This window comes from Theobroma cacao, chromosome 1, assembly GCF_000208745.1.
Source record: "Theobroma cacao cultivar B97-61/B2 chromosome 1, Criollo_cocoa_genome_V2, whole genome shotgun sequence".
In the NCBI taxonomy this organism is placed as follows: Eukaryota; Viridiplantae; Streptophyta; class Magnoliopsida; order Malvales; family Malvaceae; genus Theobroma; species Theobroma cacao.
The window spans coordinates 28086361-28105953 of NC_030850.1; the positions used below are offsets into that span (position 1 = coordinate 28086361).

Consider the following 19593-nt stretch of genomic DNA (forward strand, 5'->3'; position numbering starts at 1 on the left):
CATAATTATCATTGTATTGACAGTATAAACAGGAAAAAAGTTAGTGGCAAAAGCTGGTAAAAAAACAAAAAACTTCATGGCGCATATCTGATAGATTAAATGAACAAAAAAAAAACCCAAAATATAAGAAAAGTAAAACTATTCAGCTCATGGAGCAAGAACCATGCATTCATATATTTGCTAAAACATGAATTGTAGTCTTAACATTAGTGCAATCTTTAATATTTTTACAGCCTTCATCGTCAAGGCCTATACTGAACTTTCCTATCTGATTATTGAGAAGGATTATATATAGGGAAACAAAGAAAATTTCGGAATGTGGGGATAACAATTTTCTCACATTTCTTTCTTCCTCCTTTCTCAAAATGATAAAATAGAAAAAAAAAAAAAAAAAAACCGCAAATGCAACCTAGATGATGAAAGCTGATACATAAAATTTAAAGTCGGAAGGCCGATTGGACCGAGAAATACCCGAGTCGAAGCTCCAAATCCAAAACCTCCTTTGAATCTTTGAACTCACTCTCCAAGTCTACGCCAGTTACCCCACCAACCTCAAGCTCATATTTTTGTGCATGCCTCTTCAGTTTTTCAACCCCGAGAAAAGGTGTCATCGTCTTCTCTTTTGACAAACCTCCAAGTTGAGGGATCAAAGACTTTCTCAGGTTTTTCCTATATGGTGGTGGTGAAGACGAAGGAGCACTGAGTAATGGAGAAAGCAAAGAATGATGGGGATAGAGTGAGAAGTTAACAGAATGAGAGGATAAAGATATTGGTGAAGAACTAGGGTTAGGCATAGAGTTGGGTTCAGGGTTCTGACATTCTAAAGCCCAAGAAGATAACAATCTCAACCTGGCTCTGTCCTTCCTATGAACATTCATATGACCTCCAAGAGCTTGAGCTGACCTGAATTCTCTCTTGCAAAAGCTACATGTATAATATTTTGGAGGCCACGTTAACCCACAACAACATGAATGGTCACCTTCCAAGCTGGAGCTGTTACAGTCCCACTTGCTATTCTTGTTTCTTGTCAAATATGCCTTCTCCATGCTACACTGTTGCTTGCTTATAGATTCTAAAAGCATCAGAAACAAGAAAACCATAGTGTTGGTTTAACTAATTACTTATCTGCATAAAAAGAAGAAAGTAAATCCAAATTTAGAAAGAAAGAAAGAGAAGTTACCGTTGCTGATCTCTGAGAGATATGGTGGTGAATATACAGTTAAGCAAGGTCAAACGAACTGAAGAAGCATTATATATTTGCTTGACGGAGAGCCGCTACTGAAATTCTATGCCAGAAACAACATATTCCATTAAATGTACTCACCGTTAACTGTTGGTTCTATTTCTGGATAGCACTTAACTGCTATATATGTATATATATTATTACGAAGCTTTCTTAATTTGTGCCAATGTCAAGTTGTTGGGGTATGATTAATACACATTTGAGAGGTTCCTTTTTCTAAAAAAAAAAAAAAACTTTATCATGTACAGCTTTATCTCTAAGTTAAGAATTAATAAAGTGCTTAGTAGCTAACTAATTCCTGTTTGCATTAAACATCAAATAAGAATAGAACCATAGGCATTATCCACCCTAATTAGTACATGCTGTGCGCTAATCACGAGCTTACAAACACTGTCAACTCTTCATTGCAGCAAGCATGAGAATAACTTGCACCGCCCCCAGTTTCTACATAGAATATCGTTCATGTCACAGAAGAAAAAATTAAGTACATCAATGCCTATCCAAGCACAAATATACACAATGCAATGCAAAATTAATTAGAGGTTTCAGAACTTAACAGAAAAGAAAAAAAAAAAAAAAAAAAAAAGGAGGAGGGGGGGGGAGGTGAGGCTAATTGGTATATTTCAGATAAAGAATCCACAGCATCCCATCGAAGGAGTAAGATTATCAACATTTCAGTGATTCCATGCTAGCTATCTATTTTTCCTCTAAATGTATCTTGAAGCATCAAAAAGAGAGTCTACATAACTGTTGGACGATGAGCAAAGGATCAATATTGTTTGTTCTAGGGCTTACGGTAAGTTGATTACAAGGTTAGAAGAGGTCCGTTGCATTGGACAAGGATTACGAGGTTAGAAGAGGTCCGTTACATTGGACAAGGATTTGATGATGACATTACATTAGCGTAAGTGCAAACATGCATGGCAAGTCAAACCTTGATGGGATTGGCCTATTTCAGCCACCTTATAGTGCCCTTTTGATTCTTCTTGATTGCCACTTTTTGCAGCCTCCTGTCTACTTCTGAATAATGCTTGACTTTGATGAAGTATACTAAGCATCTCGTTTATGGTTCATTTCGTTTTTCATTACCAAAATGATATATAGACAATGCAGAGAACTAAAAATGCTATAATCTTCAACATACTCGTCTTGGCACTTCCGACCCCTTGTTAGAGACAAGTGAAATCACAGCGAATGTCAGTGAACAGACAAAAGCAAAGCAGATCTCCTAGGAAATGACATTTTCAAAGAATTAGCTGATTAATTACCCTAAAGAATCCTAAGAATCTTACTGCTATTTACAATTTTGTATGTGGTGTGTGTAACAACCCGTTTGAGTTTGCTGTCTACACTATAATGCTACTAAAACTATGTTTAATCTGTCATCTACATAACAGGCAACTAGCACAACAAGATCCATCAGAAGTAGTCATCAAATGCTCCCTCCTTATCACTGTCTTCAGAACCTGCACAATGCAACCTCCAAAACTAAGAAACGTGACACAGTTACTACCAGCACATCCTCCCATCATCAAACATAACTGTGATCTAACTTTGAAACATAACAAATTTTATTAGTAGAAAAATCTTAAAATTTAAGGGAATGAATTGCTAACTCAGGCAAAATTTCTCCTAAAAGAGATCATTTCCGTAAGACAGCTGTTTTATTTGTCTTATCTAATATGTACTTAGTTGAAGCTGAGTCCAAGCACAAACTGCATTTGGCACCACAAAAGCGAGGCTAACCTGTTTCAGTGGCTGAAACATCCTTAACAGTCCGCTGGAGAGCATTAGGAGGGAGAGAAGAGATGTTAGCTGAAGTAAGAACTGGAGCTGGAAATGTGAAATCTGAGTCACTTGATGAAGCATCAGAGTTGTCAGAAGTATCAAAGGAATTGTCTCGAACAATGGGCTGAGAGGTTGATGTCGAATTTGATGGAGAACGTAAAATTTTTTTCAGTTGTGAAAATTGGTCAGACATACAAAACAATAGCCTGGGACATAGAAAGATCAGAACTAACATTAGTTAACAAGGAAGCAGGAACTTCATTGAGTTGTAACTTGTAGCCAGTACCAATGCAGATATAAAACATTCATAGAGAAGTTTGATATTATCAATGTAATTCAGCCCTACTTGGCAACTATTGTTGCTAATAATCTTTTTCCCTCATTATTTTTCATATGATATCCTTATTTTCATGCAGAGTTCTTTCAACTAAAGCAAGGTACACCATGTCAACAACCTAGCAGAACAAACAGAGTATGTCGTTTCATTACTGATCTTGACCCACAAAAACATTTTCTTTCATGAAAAGTTAAAAACTTTTAAGTGTGCAATTGTCCACTTTTAGACAAGTTAACAAGTAAAAAATTTATTAATACGAAGTAAAATTTATCCTTGTGCAACCATATAGTCTAATCACCTTCTATGACCTCACCAGGAGAAGACGTCTCTTTAACATCAGAGTACTGTAGTTTCCTTTTTATTTTATAATATATTTATTTATTTTTGGTATATAAAATCAAATTGATTCAACGAAAAAGAATCATCTATTGCACAAACAGCCCTCGGCATCTGTTTAAATCAACCTACTCATATCAATAGAAAAATCCAGAGGAAGTATCACAGCTGAAGTTCCTATAGCACAATGTCAGTAACATTCAAGGAATCAATGTCACAAAGTCAATTACAATTTAATAGTCTTAAAGAGTGGTAAAGAATAACATTATCTCTTTGCTAGAATCAACTTTACTGTATAATCATACATGAGATCAAGCTCTTGCAGAAATGAACAAATTTCAAATAATCAATAAGTTCAGTAGTAATCATCATTAAAAGGGATTAGAATAAATACTATCTTTACTGTTTTTAAGCTTAAAGTCCTTGTTTTTCATCAATACAGCACGAAGCAAGACTTCTGCTAGGTTATCAACCCAAAAATATCAATATGGTATTTTTGAGCTTAAAAACCTGATCCTATAACAAAATTCATATATAAGGGGCAACTACCCAGGAACTATATAAGAAGTAATGATCCTATAGGATTTTGTATCTCTATCTCAAGGATTTTCCCCCTTATAAACCAAATTAGATATCTTTTATAGAAAAACTCTTTGACAACATGAGGGTGACATTGTGCTACTGAAATACAGCGCAAAGGAGAATAGATGGAACCACAAGTTAAAGTAACTTTGACAGCCAAAAGAATCACTTGGCTTCCTTCTAACTGCTGCAGTTTAGAAGTGGTAGTGCTCATCTTAGCCATAGTGAAAGTCCATTCTGGAGATCTAAAAGTGTACAGGGAACAATTCTTCTAAAATCTAAAAATCAGCATGTGACCAGAAGCTTCATTTGTTACAATAATCATCTTAACTGACACATTTTATGTACCAAAAGTACACAGGGTAAACTCTGTCCATACGGATGATAATTTATTCACTGACTACAGATCAAATATAACTCTGTTTAGCCAGCCAATAATTAGAACCCAGAACAACTTCCAAACACAAAGCGGAGCAAGTTATCTGAGACTAACTTCAATAAATTGTAAGATTACACTTTAACGGGCGATGAAAAATACTACCTGTTCAAAGAGTCTTGAAGCTGATAAACTCTTCTTTCAGTTTCTTCTAATTTCTTGTGTCTTTTCTCACTTAATTCTTGGGCTTCAGCATGTTTCTTTTCAGATTCATCAGCTCTTTTCTTTTCTGCTAGCAAGAGGGCCTGTAAGACATAAAAGCACACTTAGTGAAAACAACATTAAAAAGTCTGAACTTTGAAACTTGGAAAATATGTATCCCAATTAAGATATGGTCAGGCATGTCAAGCTAAATACGAAACCGTACAGTGACAAAACCCTGTCCAGATTGCACATGATTTGTTAACCATGTAGAACTACTAATTTCAATAATCATATGCGTTGCTAAAGCATTCTCTTCAGTACTAAGAATTGGATGGAAATAATTGATGAAAACATCAGGAAATGTCAATGAGCACCTTTCATCTCTGTGCTTCAGAACAGGGACATGTGTGCCCACTAAGGCATCCATCAGTAGCATGAGAAGCAGCATTATCCTAGCTATGTTAACAGAATTTTAAAAGATACAAGACTGGAAGTTATGTTAGATAGATATTCAGATGCTCCCTATTTTATTTTCATTGATCCAGGTCCAGAAGAGAATGAGTTAGCGAAGTTACACAGAGGGTTAAGTACCATGGAGGTTGTATCAAGGAAGATAAAGAACCATCTCTTCCTTTTGATCATTCACATTTCAAGCTGAATTAAAATAACTCAAAATTCTAAGTGTCTGAGTTATTTAATATTTGTATGATGTTTAGTTTAATTTCTGCACATTCAATATTTGTTATATCCGCACAATCTGCAGGGTTCTATCACATCACAATTTTGAGAATATACCACTTTACAGGTCAGTGAAAATTCGGTAGCCATATTTTGAGATGGCATGAACCTTATTTATGAAAATTTATTAGGCTCACGCCTTTTTCTTACTCAAAGAAGAATAAGAGTTATATTAGCAGTACCTTTAGCTTTTCCACTTCTTTCGTAAGAATCTCAATCTTTGAAGCATTTTGGATGGGTCTTGATATTTCTTCAATGATAGGACAAAATTCATATGCTTTTTCTGTAACCTCATGCTCTCTAACAGGAAATGCATTGGTTTTGTCTGCTTGGTTTGGCACAGCTAGAGCTAGGGGAGAATGGTGGAACTCGGCTTTCTCTTGTCCTTCGAACTATACACATACAAGAACTTCAGTTAGAGATCATACCAAATGAGAGAAATTTAATCATGAAAAATATAACAGCAATCCTCATCACCATCAGGACCACTGATAAGCATTTTTTTATGATCATCCAGGCAATTTCCAATACATTGAATAAAGCAATGGAGGAAAAACCATTTCAATTTTAACACTGCCCGATACTCAGAAAGTGCTGAAATTCATAGTTTGAAGTGCCTTACTTAAAAGTGTATTAAAAGTCACAAAACTGCAGCTCTGCATGCATGCACCACACATTCAGATAAAAATTATATACGTATAAAAAACTGGGTGCATACATTTATGTTTGGATATATGATCTTTAATACCTATAATGTACACTATCTACAATCTTTAACAGATATATAAGTTCAGACCTTGATGAAACCTTTTATTTGGACAGGAAAGCACATCAATGTTTATTACATTTCTAAAACATCCTTCAAGAGTTACTGACTCATAAATTCTCGAACTTTGGTTGGTCAGTTTCTAATTCTAAATCTATTTGTCTTTTCTAATTGCAATAGTAATAAGTCACTAAAAATTTATTTCAAAATTCTAAAAAAGTCACTAAACATTTAATGAAATTTCAAGGGTAGTAAAATGTTGGTCCTCTCACCTGTAATTCAAATTTGATTTGTTATAAAATTCCCTAGTTTCAGTTACCTGTCTTAATTCTAAAACTAGCATTTAATGGCATAAATTTAAAAATTAATTTTTTATCTTATTAATGTTTTCGAGTTTTGTAATATGGAAAAAAATTTACATTTAAAAGTCTAAGACTTCTTCTTAGGAAGATAGATCAGAGCAAATCCAACATAGATCAAACTTTCATGTATTTGTGCAGTCTAGGATATATCCAAGGAATTAGTTTAGAAGAAAAACATCCAGAGCACTGATATTTACCTATAATTCTACATTTATAATTAAATAAAGTGTATTAATAATTTTTTTGTCAAAGTACCAATAATATTAACACACATGTAGCACACATGACAAGAAGGCTAGCAGACATCTTACGATCAATTGTTTTTCTGGCTCTTTGTATGTCAGTTTGTCCACTTGTTCTAGAGTTCCATCCTCTTCTTTGTCTCTTCCAGCCTGAAGAAAATTGTAATGCACATTAATGCATGTGCAGATGGGATGAAATGAAAACCCAAAATTTGTTAGAAGCTAATGCTTCCACCCTTTGTAAAGTATAATTCCAAAATGATACAACATTCACTTATGAAAATAGTTGAGAAGCAAATTGCTCATCTCAACAATCATTCTTGATTTTACTGAATCAAATTAAGCACTTATGTAGAAAAAGATTGGCAGAATTTAAATGCATAAGATATGGATTGTTTAAGTACCAATAGAAAGATGCCTTCATAGTGATAATGCATTACATGTAGTGTACTTACACATATGCGCACGCGCATATAAGGTACTAAAATTAAGTGGTAAACAAGCTTCGCTCTTATATGTCTCTTTAATATCTCTAGCTATATATCCAAACTTTATTTTGAAGTGAAAAAGAATGATAAGCGAGAGAACCCAAAGTTACTCATTTGGTGAGAAGATAATAGGTTTCCCTTTTAAACTCAAGACCAACTATTTGGTGAGAAATTACAGCTACTCAACTATTTTAACTTAAAGCTTTTCATTACAAAAGAAAATAAGTCAAAGGTATGAGAACACTTAAAAGACTTTGACCCAACACAAATGTAGGGGCAGGTTTTCGTTTTTTAAGTTTGGAAAGGAAGGCCTCTGACTTCTCAACTCCTTTTTTCAAATTTTATGCTACCAATTAGTTAGCAAGACCTCGCAATGACACAGGGAAACTTGTACCAAAGCTAACCAAGATCAGAGCAGGTGGAATTCTACTGGCTGAAGTTAAAAATATAGATAATTGTTAGAGTGCATGCTTACAACTTTTATATATGATGAAAATTAACCAACAAGAGAAAAAATGGAACATGAAACAAAAAGCAGTAAATGAAATTCTTGAAAAGTCAAAAGCCTTGTTCCAATGTTTGGGTATAGGAATGGGGTGGGCTAAATGTGGTGTAATTTGAGCCCTACCACTTCTGCTATGCTAATTACACTTTATAAGTACAGAACCTTCTTTGTGATGCAATTAAAAAATATTTCAAGGACAACAAACTTAAAATAAAAGAAGATTTTATTTTAAATTTTTCTTATATATATTTATTGCTTTTAGTTCTCAGTGTTAGCTCTTGAACTAGAAGATTTGTCCATCACACCATCATCTAACCAGACACTAACTTTTCACCAAAGGACCATCAAAGACATCTTGCAGTTGTTCTAGGTCTTCAAAATAATCAAACTCATGCATCACTTGTATTAACTAGCCCTTTGGTCTCATAAACAGAATCTCATCAGTATGGGTCACTAATATGGACAATATTTTTTCTGCTAAATCAAGATGTATCCTATGGTGAAAGTTCAATATCAAACTGTAGCCACCCATGTTGTTTTGCTTTGGTCCTATTCACTTACCTATATATTGGTATTTATGCATCTTTCCCACAATTTAGCTTCAAAAACTTTATATTGGCAGTGTTGGGGTGTTATAAACCTGGCATATCAAAGAAAACAATCCTTGACCAATCAGCATCATCTATCTAGATATCCAACTCCTTTTCATTTTCACCAGCTAACTTTTCGGGAAGCCTAACAAGATCAAACTTTCAGTTTCCCTTTTCTTTGATGAGATTGCTATAAACATTAATATACACATTAAAAAATATTGCTAGTACCCTAATGCTTAGTGTAAAATCAAATACCTTTTCCTAATGAGAAATAAAGTACCATCTCATTATCGCTGGTGTTAAAGAAAACTTGCATTTCTGTATTATCGACAACCAATAACTGCAAAATGTTGTATAAGCCATATGTAACTGTTGCACTGATGCTCACAACTTTCATTTTAGAATTTCATAGATGAGCAAGTTGACATGCCCTAACTCCAACATTGACCAATGCATGATGGAAACCAGCCAGTTGTGCACATGGTTACATTTAAATGTACTTGTGCTTGTGTACAAAAGCTGTGACAATTGTAATTAAATGCTTGTTACAAACTTAACCACAGAAGTAAAACAAAACCTACCATCTTTTGCTCCTTAAGGTTTCTCCTGGCAGTTCGTCTCCTAAACATGCTCTGCGAAAGAACTGATGCTTTTTTTATCTTCTTATAGAATGAAAGAGCACTATGACGTCGCCAATATGCCTGCAGGCATTTGTTTGAAATCGGCAAATTGTAAACATGATAAACAATATTCTTTAGGCATTACATTATCAACTAGGCAATAACCTGAATAATAACTGCAGCCTTGTTTTGCGCTTTATATCTCAATTCATTACGAGCAACCATGGCCCGGAGTCCTGTCTGCAAGACAATTGCTGAGGATTTGGCATCAATGTAGTTTCTTCTAGCTACTTGTCTGCGAAAAGTTTTCTGAATTTGGACAGCAGCTGCCTCATTTTTCATGTCTTTATATAATTCACGAGCCAGCTTTCCTAGAAGATACAACAATAAGATCAATGCAAATAATTATCACATGCAGGTAGTCACCCCTACAGGCCAAGGGCAACAAAAAACACATGGGTTGATTAGAGATTGATAGGAACTAACCAAATTAATCTAACAACATAAATCAGCTGAATAATTCTAATTTAAACTCACCCCTCCAAGCAGTTTGTATATGCATAGAAGCCTTGCACATACAAACATAACGTTTACGACTTAAATGAGATCTAATTTGCTTTTGAACAACCATTGCCGACTCGCCAAGTACTTTCCCCTTCCGTGCATCTAACTCTGCCATCTGACCAGCTCTTAGGAAAACCTTGGTTTTCCCTATCTGCCAAAACAATTTATGGCTCATTGTATACATGCTCTTGCAAATGAATCTCAATACATGAACATTTACAACCACAAATATTTTCTAGAACCTAAGATTAGAATTTGCCTTGAACTACATTTAAAACATCATAAATACTGAAGCCTGAACACTTAAACCATGATCATGATCTCAAGGCCCTCCGGCTAGCAATTTGTCAGATGATGTGGCTTTAGCAGGTCCACAATCTAACCATTTCCTTTCTTCACTTGTGTTAATTTAGTTTCAAAATTTGTTTATCAAAAAGAGCAGAGGAAAGTGGAAAGTTCTGGAATTACCTGAAACCTTGTAAGCCCCACCTTTTCCAAAATCCATTTGCATGCAACCTTTTCTTCATAACTGTCGATGAACGCAATAACTTCAAAATTAGAACTTTACCAAGCAGAAACTTGTAGATACTGAGAAAAAAATATGCATATGCATTTTTCCTGTTTCTAATCAATTGGGGATGTAGAGTAATACTCACTTCCCTTCCAAAATTTCTGGTGCAAGAATAGCAAATCGGTTTAGAAATTCAGTAAAGGTTCTATGAGTAGGGTATCCCTCACACTTGACTCTGATTGCCTCTAGAACACCCTATACAAGTAACAGTTAGTGTGGAATGCACACAAGTTGACTAATGAATAATGTGATACAGCATAGAGATACCAAGTATACTTACACCAGAACGTAGTTGCTGCAAGACATTGACATTCTCAAATAGTGCAGGTTTTAATTCATTGTTTGGCTTTATACATCTGATGTAGTGGGGTTCAGTAGAGTTTAGTATATCCATCAGTTGCTGTAATTGTAACTGCAGCAAGGAGGTCAAAACATGAGATTTCACCTTTCAGAGCGCAGAAACATTGAAATCTTGAGAACACACGGCATGGCTCAATAAATCATTTAGCTCTCAACATATCTGAGAGTATAAAAGAAATTCCAATGACTAGTTTATGAAAATGATAGCCAAGATAGATACCTTAAAACGAGAACCAATAGATGAGAACTTGCCAGATTTAGCAGTCTCCTCAGAAAGTGGAGGGAAAAGGCCTGCTACAAAAGAACATTTGGAAGCACTCAACAAATCCTGATGTTCAGGCACAACATAGTCTTTGTTTTTGTCTAAAAACTGATCAGACTGATATTGGACCTGCAAATAATGCATGGAATAATAATACTAAGTGCAATGACATTTAACATTGCAAAACTGTTATCTGGAAAAGTTCAAGGAACCATAACTCACCTCTCCTGCATAATGAGCAATGGTAAACTCTGTGCGAGCCAATTTTGGCTTTACAAAGCGTTTGTGATCCTTGAATGTCTGATATAGCTTTTGTGCAAAGGTTTCATGGGTTGATTTTGGAAACATACTGTAAAATGAAAATGCCAACCATGTAAGCAGATCAAGACAAAAGATGAAAACATTAGACGCTATAAACGCCACCATCTGAACTGGATAATGAATTAGGAAATATGCTAATTCAAAAACAGCATTCCTTCAATGTTATAGCAAATGTAAAGAAATGTTATCATACCATGCTTCATCAAGAAGAGAAATGATCCCACCTGGTTTCTGCAGAAGCACTAGAAATTAGGAATCTGAGAAAAGAAAATGCTAATTCAGCAGATAATGTGCACATGCTAAAAAATATGGAACAAAAAAAGATAACCCTATAATAAAACAAAACCAGGATGAAGGAGCCTTTTCATGGCAATAATTAATCAATACATGCAATGACAATTGTACTGGATAAGGTAAGTCACCAAGGCTATGGCTTAAAAAGAAAAAACCAGACAACAGTAGTCTACTCCACATTATGATCCAAAAAGATAAGTAGCACCACTCCAGAAATATTGCCACACCTAATTTTGGGACCTCTGCTCCAGTAGCGAAACAATAGCCTCAAAAGAAACTTCATAAAAACAATGTTGTCGGCTTACCATCTCACTCCATGCTCTAATAGGCATCAATCCTTTTCGCATCAGAAAGTTATCAAAATCAAATTTAAAATAATGATTTTGGAAAACGGCCTCAGTAAAGGAGGCTCTCTAGCCTAAAGCAGACTGGTAGCAGGCCAAACAGATTTCTAGAACACAATGAACCAAATTAATGCTCATAAGCTTTGAGAGTTGAAACTAAAGTATATTATATATATTTTAGACAAATTCAATTTGGTTTTGTACTGTTTGGATAGTAGCAGCAGCAGCTGATTTACTGCAAGAAGACTAAAGAAAAGAAAAGAACAGGCGAAGGTATTATTGTGGATTGTTAAATTTAATGAAGACCGCCATTCACAGTAGTTTTTTTAAGATAAGATGAACTTGAAAATAAAAATCAATGCACAAAAAAATGCTGACTGTAAATCTGACAATTAGTAGACTATCTGTCATCATCAGAACATTGACTAACAAATGTACCGCAAGTTATCACCATCTGTACTGCTGATAGTGACAACCCTCTAGTGTCTCCTATCCTCAAGCAGAACAAAGACCATTGTTGGCAAAATCTTTAAATTTCTTTTAAACATAATTAAAGGTTGCCCAGAGATTCTTTTAAGTAAATGTCATTTATACATATCTTGTTGGAAAAGAATGAAGGCATTGAAAAACTCTTTGTCTCCATCACTTCTCCTTTCTGGTAGTTGCTCCTATTAGACTAGAGAAGGTGCTCTGCTCTTCTACCAAAATTTCCCTTTCTTTTTGCTCAGGTGGGGTTGCAGAGTGACTTACTAGGAAGGGTCACCCCCATCCCCTCCCTCTTGGCTATCTTTCTTCTGCCATTGATTTTGTAAATAGAGAAGTCTCTTCATTAAAGTTCTAAACTATTACAATGAATTGCAGATCAGATGTAATTCATGCAATATAAAGCTGAATGACGGGCACCACTTGATGCTTGTGGCACCCTTTTTCTCTTTCATGTCATCCTACTATAATTTTTTTTTTATTAATACAATCAGAGGTATCCCCAGGCATTGCCTGGGCCTAATCACCTCCTTGAGCGATCATAAGAGCGCACTCCCCATATTGGCCTGATGGATTCAGGATTTTATCCCCATCATGCTAATAATATTGCTATTACAAGCTTTTGTTAAATTGCATGCAGAAGCCCGAAACATTACTGTGAAAATCATGAAGTTTAAGATATGTGTATCATATGTATATCAATAGGTTAAAGGCCATATAATACAGTAATCTGAATGGAAAATGGTACACAATTTGAACATCAAAATTTCAAAATGCATATGATATTTTTAATCTTCTGGGAAAAATAAGCAACACTAGCCCTAGTATGAAGGGTTTTCTCTCCGCACTCCAGGTTATATGCAGTGACTGGTGTCATGATCAAGAGGCTTTAACTTAAGTGATCCCATCCATGTTTCATTCAGGCAGGTGTGGGCTAGTTTATCTTTTAGCTAAGTTTTCAGTAGGGAGACTACCAAAGGACAAACAATAACTGGAAGGTGCAGGAAAAAGGTAAAAGTAGACACACTTGACAAATTCAAAGAGAAGTGAACAGTTAAAAGGACGGTACGCAACCTTTTCGATAAGATCCAAGACATCTTGATTATCAACAAACTCTACATAGCTCCAATCTATTTCCTCATTTTGGTACTCAGCTTGCTCCATCTTGAATACATGCTGAATTGTATCATCATACTCAGTACACACATTGGAAGATTGAACTAAAAATAAAGTTGTCACATGAAACTAACCTCATACCTGGTTGAAATGTTGTTGCAGCTTTTCGTTGGTGAAGTTTATACAAAACTGCTCAAAACTGAAAAGAGTAACGCATTAAAACTAGAATACATATGTAGCTCTAAACATGCTTAATCTATTACTTTATAATTCATAAAATTTCAAAAAATCATAAATAAGCCTTGGAATCTTTAATCTCACAACAGTTCTTATAAGTCTAAACAACTCATAATAAAATTTTCTAACCCCCAAAAGATACATACAGCACCGTCATAAAATCATTGTTTTAAAAAAATTACAATGTTGGTCCATTATGCCCCTTAGTTGGCCACACTTCACTTGTTCATTGTTTAAAACCACAGAGACTGTTTAAAATATTGCACAGGAAGGCAGTGAAGGAGAAGATATATGCAATCCATTTTTTATCAAAAGGTTAAATGCTAGAGTAAACAACTCAGTACTAGAAGGTCCATGTCCAACTTCCTTATCCCATTGATAAAAGAATTTCATACCAGAAAAAGGATAAAGGTCTTCTCAATTGAATTCTTGACAGTCAATGTAATAACCATGGCGGTTGTGGTAGATAGATATTAATCTAAGATGCTCAGAGGAAAGTAACTGGTTCAAAAAGTCACCACTCATTTCTAATGTAAATTAGATTCCCTTATCTAGTAGTGTGGTAAATGCATTAGATCGACAAGCATCCAAAAAAATATCCCAGTTTGTCTTTGGAAATGGGTGCTCTCTGCAAATCTACTAACTGCTGAAACTATTTCCAAATAACCCTATCTAGGATCTTGCCTTCTGCAGGATCATAAATGGGTAAAAACCTTTAGTTGCTGGATGGAGATCATCACATTCAGAATATGAGAGACAAAAGTTTAGGACTTGAATGCACATATTTATAGAAAAAAAATTGTCTCTTATATGGTAACTTAATATGAATAACAAATTGCAGTGGTAATGCTAGCCAGGGAGGTTGCCAAGTTAAGACACCATTGTAGCTTGGGCTAAAGACCAAAGATTACTGATGATGCAATTCATATGGTTTTCGTTTTTCACACTAATACAAGCACACATACACTGGTGTCATCAGGCATTACCTGCTAATTTTAAAGCTTTCGAAACCATAAATGTCAAGGACTCCAATGAGACATTCTGAATGAGGATCTTGCCCAATGGAGACATTGATTTTGTTAACCAACCTGCATGTAATAGAAATGAGGCATTATGTAACAACTTCATTAAAAGGAAGAAATCCATCCAGTATAAATGCATTAGAAAACTGCAAAAATGGTCCAGAATCTTGCCAGTCAAACAAGCGGGAATATATTGTCTTTGCTAAACCATCCCTGCTAACTGCTGCACCAAGTGGATCAAGACTCCTTTCTATAATTTCTTCTGGGGTTATCATTACGCGCTTACATAGTGCAACTTCCAATGCTTGAGGATTGCACCTGAAATAAGGATCAGCCAATCTGCTAATATAGAGACACAGGAAGGGGAGGGAAACAGCAGGCCATGAGAGAACCAAGGTTAGAGACATACATAAGTAGCTCTGCTGTCATTTGAAGATGGAATTTGGATTCGTCATCCTGTAATATGGATGAATCTTCTTCTCCCTTAGCAAATGCAATATTGCCAAGATGAAGAATTGCAGCCACAACTCTGAAAATTGCCTCCTGCTAGAGAGAGAGAGAGAGAGAGATTATTCCCAGTCTAGCTACATAAAGATGCTTAACACAAATAGCTAAAGTATATCAAGCTACATAGCAGACAAGAGACCTGTTCTTTCTCACTTATCCCAACAATATCCATAGCTTTCCGGGTGGCAAGATAATCGTGGGCATCACTTATACCAACCAGTTCATAGCAATTAGATTGATTAAGATAATGAAACGACTTAGGATCCCCCAACTTATATCTCTCAATCTCCTGATAAGACTTAAAATACTGGTCAGCTGGAATGATGTGACAAAATTTCATGAAAACTTATTAAAGAGCTATGCAATCAACAATGTAGAATCAAGCTAAATACCAACCTCCAGTGGTGCAGCACAAAGAAGGTAAAAACAGTGGTAGTTCCGTTCAGGATCTGAAATTTGGCATACACGAGATTTTTCTAGGAGATAAGTTCTGATGGCTGCCCCTGATATTTGTCCATGCTTATCAAATTGAATCTCAACAAATTTTCCAAAACGACTGTGCCAACATAATGAAGAGAATGTCAACAACTACGCAAATACATGACAGAAAAGAGATCATTCAAGCTGTCAGAATTTGCTCTTACAAGCAGAAAGAATTTCATAACGAGAGAGAAGCTATCAAGATTTTGTTAGTTTGATTATCTTTCAAGAAGTACCAAACTTATTAAGGAACTTCTAAGCTTAGTTATGTAAACGAGATAAAACTACAGCAGCAAATCCATTTTGGACAACCTTTTTGTCTTTACAGCTTGAACTTCAAAAGTTAACAAAATGAAAATTAAAATGGAATCAATGAACAATTATGTATAACTTGCATGCGAAGCTCAAAATAAAAAAGAAGCTAGTCTTTGGCACAAACCAGTCAATAAAACTTAAAATTTAGGGTTCAATGACGAACAAAATACACTAGCAAGCTTAAAAATCGTACAAAATTTTCAAACATGACAAATTCTCACCTCGAATTGTTATTTTTGACAGTTTTTGCATTGCCAAATGCTTCAAGAACAGGATTTGACTGCATCAAGCCATATAGTGCATAACATTCAGAACTAGGTGAAAAAATGCATATCAAAAGATGAGGAACTGATAACTAGCAATAATTTCAAAATGTAATTTCTATGAAGGGAAAGGAAGACTTAGGCTGCATCGGTTTGTCAAATAAGACAAATTGCAGTGAAAATTTATCTACAAGCAAAGTTAAATTTTCCATATACTTTTGGGTGTTTGATTCAATATTGCGAATAGTTTGTTATAGATCCCAAAATTTGTTAATTATTCTCACTGATTTCTATGAAAGTGAAAAGGAGATGATAAAAATACAACTAAAAGAGAAAAGGAAGATGTGATAAGAGTAAAATAGTAACAAGACGGTTACTTTTAGCATAAAAAATCCCAAGGTGGAAAACCACTTAAACCAAAAAATTCAGTAAGTGATTTTCCATCAAAATTACAGTATTGAAAGACAATGGCTTAAAACATAAGTGCTCTTTAACTCTACCAAAATATTGGAAAATGTTTTTTACATTGAAATCAGGCTTAAGAAGGCATGTATGTAGCAAAAACTCAATTCTAGATTCAACTTTGGGTATCTGATGAGGTCAAAAAGGTCCTCAACATAGCTTAGTTACAATAGATTCCTTTATATCTAGATTGAAGCATGTGCTTTAGAAAGCATTGATTTAACATAAGGACTGTCAGCTTGAAATGGCCTAAAGATCAAATTGGATTAACAACAAGATCTATGCAGTTAATAATCTGATTTCAAGAAAGTGACCATGTTAAATAGTGTTCCATCTGTTTTGGATTCTATATTTCTCTGTCAACCATGTTGTAGCGCACTGCCTGCTCTAGTTTAACATTTGTGGGAGACAGCATGCAGGGGAAAAGTATTTGGTAGCCTGACTTTGTAGTCTAAATAAGCAAAATAAACATATTACTGATTCACAAGCGGTTTTCAGAAAAGGACCCCCAAAGACAAAAGGAAATATAGCTCTATTATCTCAAATGAAACTACTGGACATGAAAACTCAAATAGCAACTCTTCAAGCAGTTTCGTTTTTATCCTTCAATGATTCATAAAGTGATGCTAAATGTGCCAATATCTGCCCCCTAATTGCACATACTCTCTCCTCTTTGCGCACATCAGATTTCTCCACAAAAGTTCAAGATTTCTTCTGTGATGCTAAATCTGTTATATATGCTAACGCTAGTATTTTGGGGAGAATACCTGGGTTAAAGTTTTGAGGAAATATATGCCTTTTGCCACTTTTAATCTTTATCCTAGAGATAATCTTTCTCTGGGTCTTTCTGGCTAAACAACAGTGGAATAAAGGGATAATTTATGGATATTATTGTGGGGTACAATTCTCCAAGCACTTGATGATGTGGGTAGAAATTGTCAGGCTGTTAAACAAGTAGATTATTTTTTCCATAATCCTATGAGTTCATCCTATTTTGAAAAACAATGCAATGATATGTTTGTGGCTCACCACTTAAAGCAGAAGCCATGCAACACAAAAACATTTACTAATAAGTTAATACTAATGATTTTATGCATGCCTAAGTCTACTCTTGGGTAACATCACACTATTATAAGTAGTCATTGCACCCCACAGCTATGACATACAATTACACCTACTACTACAGAACACGCTAAAGATCTTTGCTATGTTATTGCCTTGTGCTCTATTTGGTTGATGTTTTCGCTATTTGCCTTTTTCTATTTGCATTTAGTTTTCTATTTATTTATTTATTTATTTTCCTTTTGCTTTGGACTCATTTTTTACAAAAAAAAAAGTAACAAAAGTATTAACTAAACAAAGCCTTAGTTAATGACACAATGACAACTCCAAAAGTTTTTTAATCCTCAAATTGTGCTTCAAGCATTTACTTGACTCTAACCCAAAGATAAAGATTGAAACATTAGCTTACTTCAGTTCAGAATAGAGTTAGATCATCCAGCTTACTTCTAGAACTTGTTGTTCAACAGTCCGTCCTTCAGCAGCAGCATGGCCACCCAAAAATGCAAGATAACGCATAAGCATTTTGGTGGTTTCAGTCTTACCTGCCCCACTTTCACCGCTGACCAGTATAGAGTTGCTTTTTCCCTCTTTAATCATTGCCCTGGTTGAAATTTATGCAATTTTTAGTGAACAAGCTCCATGATCTTTAAACAATTAGTACACAAATAAAGATAGGATCATATGGTTACCTATATGCAACATCAGCAATTGCATAAACATGAGGGCTCAGCTCCCCAAGTTGAGCTCCTTTATAGCGCTCCATCAAATAAACATCATACAAATGTGAGAGTGCTTGGAACGGATTGATAGCAATGAGAATGTTCCCGCAGTATGCCTGCCATGAGAGTAAAAAATATTAACCCACAGAGCCGCCCATAGCAGCAGGAATTAATGCTTTTCTCTCACCGGGGTGAACAGTTACAAATTCAAAACTAAAAGTGAAATTGATCTTACATAAATTTCATTTATTTCATATCTGGTGGCCAGATTGTAGAGGACGGCAGGCTCGTGCAAGTATGACAGTTTAGTCATGTCATCAACACCCCCAGCGGGAGCTTCCACATCCTTTGGATATATTTTTGACAAATTTGTAGTAACCTGATGGACATTATGGTGAAGAAATTTAAAAAACAAAAGGGAAGATTCCTTGTAATTAATAATGAAGGCTGAAGCAGAATGCAATAAAAAAATACTAATATATAGGACAAGATAGTAATACAAAAAATTTAAAGATAGATTCGTGCTACCATCCTGCCATCACTAGTTTGAATCACAGCTTCAGCTCCATAAACGTTAATTACAATACCATCAATCCAAGCTAATTCTGAGTCTCCAACCCATACATGAGAACCTGCAGTAATGTCCCGTGACATCCCCTGCGCCAGTTTAATTTAAATTTTTAATCACGTAAGGAATTTTTTTAACATGCTTCGACATAGTTACATAAGTCGACGTACCATTCTGTTTGGTAAATGTAAAATCACTAGAAAATGATTGAAATCAAACGAGACCCATCATTTTGGAGAACGATTCTGACCCCAATGCCAAGGCGCCAGCGAAGTCGTGATAGAGGAACGGCATTGATAGGGGAAGATTGCTTTGGAGAGGGAAATGCGACGATTTTCTGTTGGACGAAAATGGAATGGGTTGATGGAACAAAGCAAGGCGGAAATGAAGAAGGCTTTTCTTTTTTCCGGTGAGTGTTGTAGTTGCTGTTTGGATTGTGGGGAGGAGGGGCGGTTGGGGGTTG

The 19593-nt window shown here is 35.3% G+C and overlaps 2 protein-coding genes across 2 annotated transcripts; both read right to left on the reverse strand.

Annotated features, from left to right (window-relative positions):
• Positions 438-1046, reverse strand: LOC18613192 (transcriptional regulator SUPERMAN). Its single transcript, XM_018118025.1, has one exon. The coding sequence runs from the start codon at positions 1044-1046 to the stop codon at positions 438-440; it is 609 nt and encodes a 202-aa protein (XP_017973514.1).
• On the reverse strand, positions 2313-19216 carry LOC18613193 (myosin-16). The gene is made up of 26 exons (XM_018114336.1): positions 19091-19216; positions 18798-18941; positions 18533-18678; positions 18288-18444; positions 16278-16336; positions 15658-15817; positions 15401-15550; positions 15164-15297; positions 14926-15072; positions 14719-14820; positions 13637-13694; positions 13454-13555; positions 11452-11489; positions 11160-11286; positions 10896-11066; positions 10596-10727; positions 10401-10510; positions 10213-10273; positions 9718-9895; positions 9346-9551; positions 9142-9261; positions 7044-7124; positions 5787-5996; positions 4828-4967; positions 2990-3237; positions 2313-2709 (listed from the first exon to the last, which is right to left on the reverse strand). Exons 1-26 carry the CDS (start codon positions 19214-19216, stop codon positions 2663-2665), a joined length of 3354 nt encoding a protein of 1117 aa, XP_017969825.1. The 3' UTR covers positions 2313-2662.

Excerpts from the sequence above, each read along its gene's own strand:
- LOC18613192 (XM_018118025.1), bottom strand. The coding sequence starts at position 1,046 with ATGGAGAAGGCATATTTGACAAGAAACAAGAATAGCAAGTGGGACTGT.
- LOC18613193 (XM_018114336.1), bottom strand. The coding sequence starts at position 19,216 with ATGTCACGGGACATTACTGCAGGTTCTCATGTATGGGTTGGAGACTCA. Across the intron at positions 15,551-15,657 it reads TTTGTGCTGCACCACTGGAG|GAGATTGAGAGATATAAGTT; the intron begins GTTGGTATTTAG and ends AAGTCTTATCAG. Across the intron at positions 9,262-9,345 it reads AGGCTGCAGTTATTATTCAG|GCATATTGGCGACGTCATAG; the intron begins GTTATTGCCTAG and ends AAATGCCTGCAG.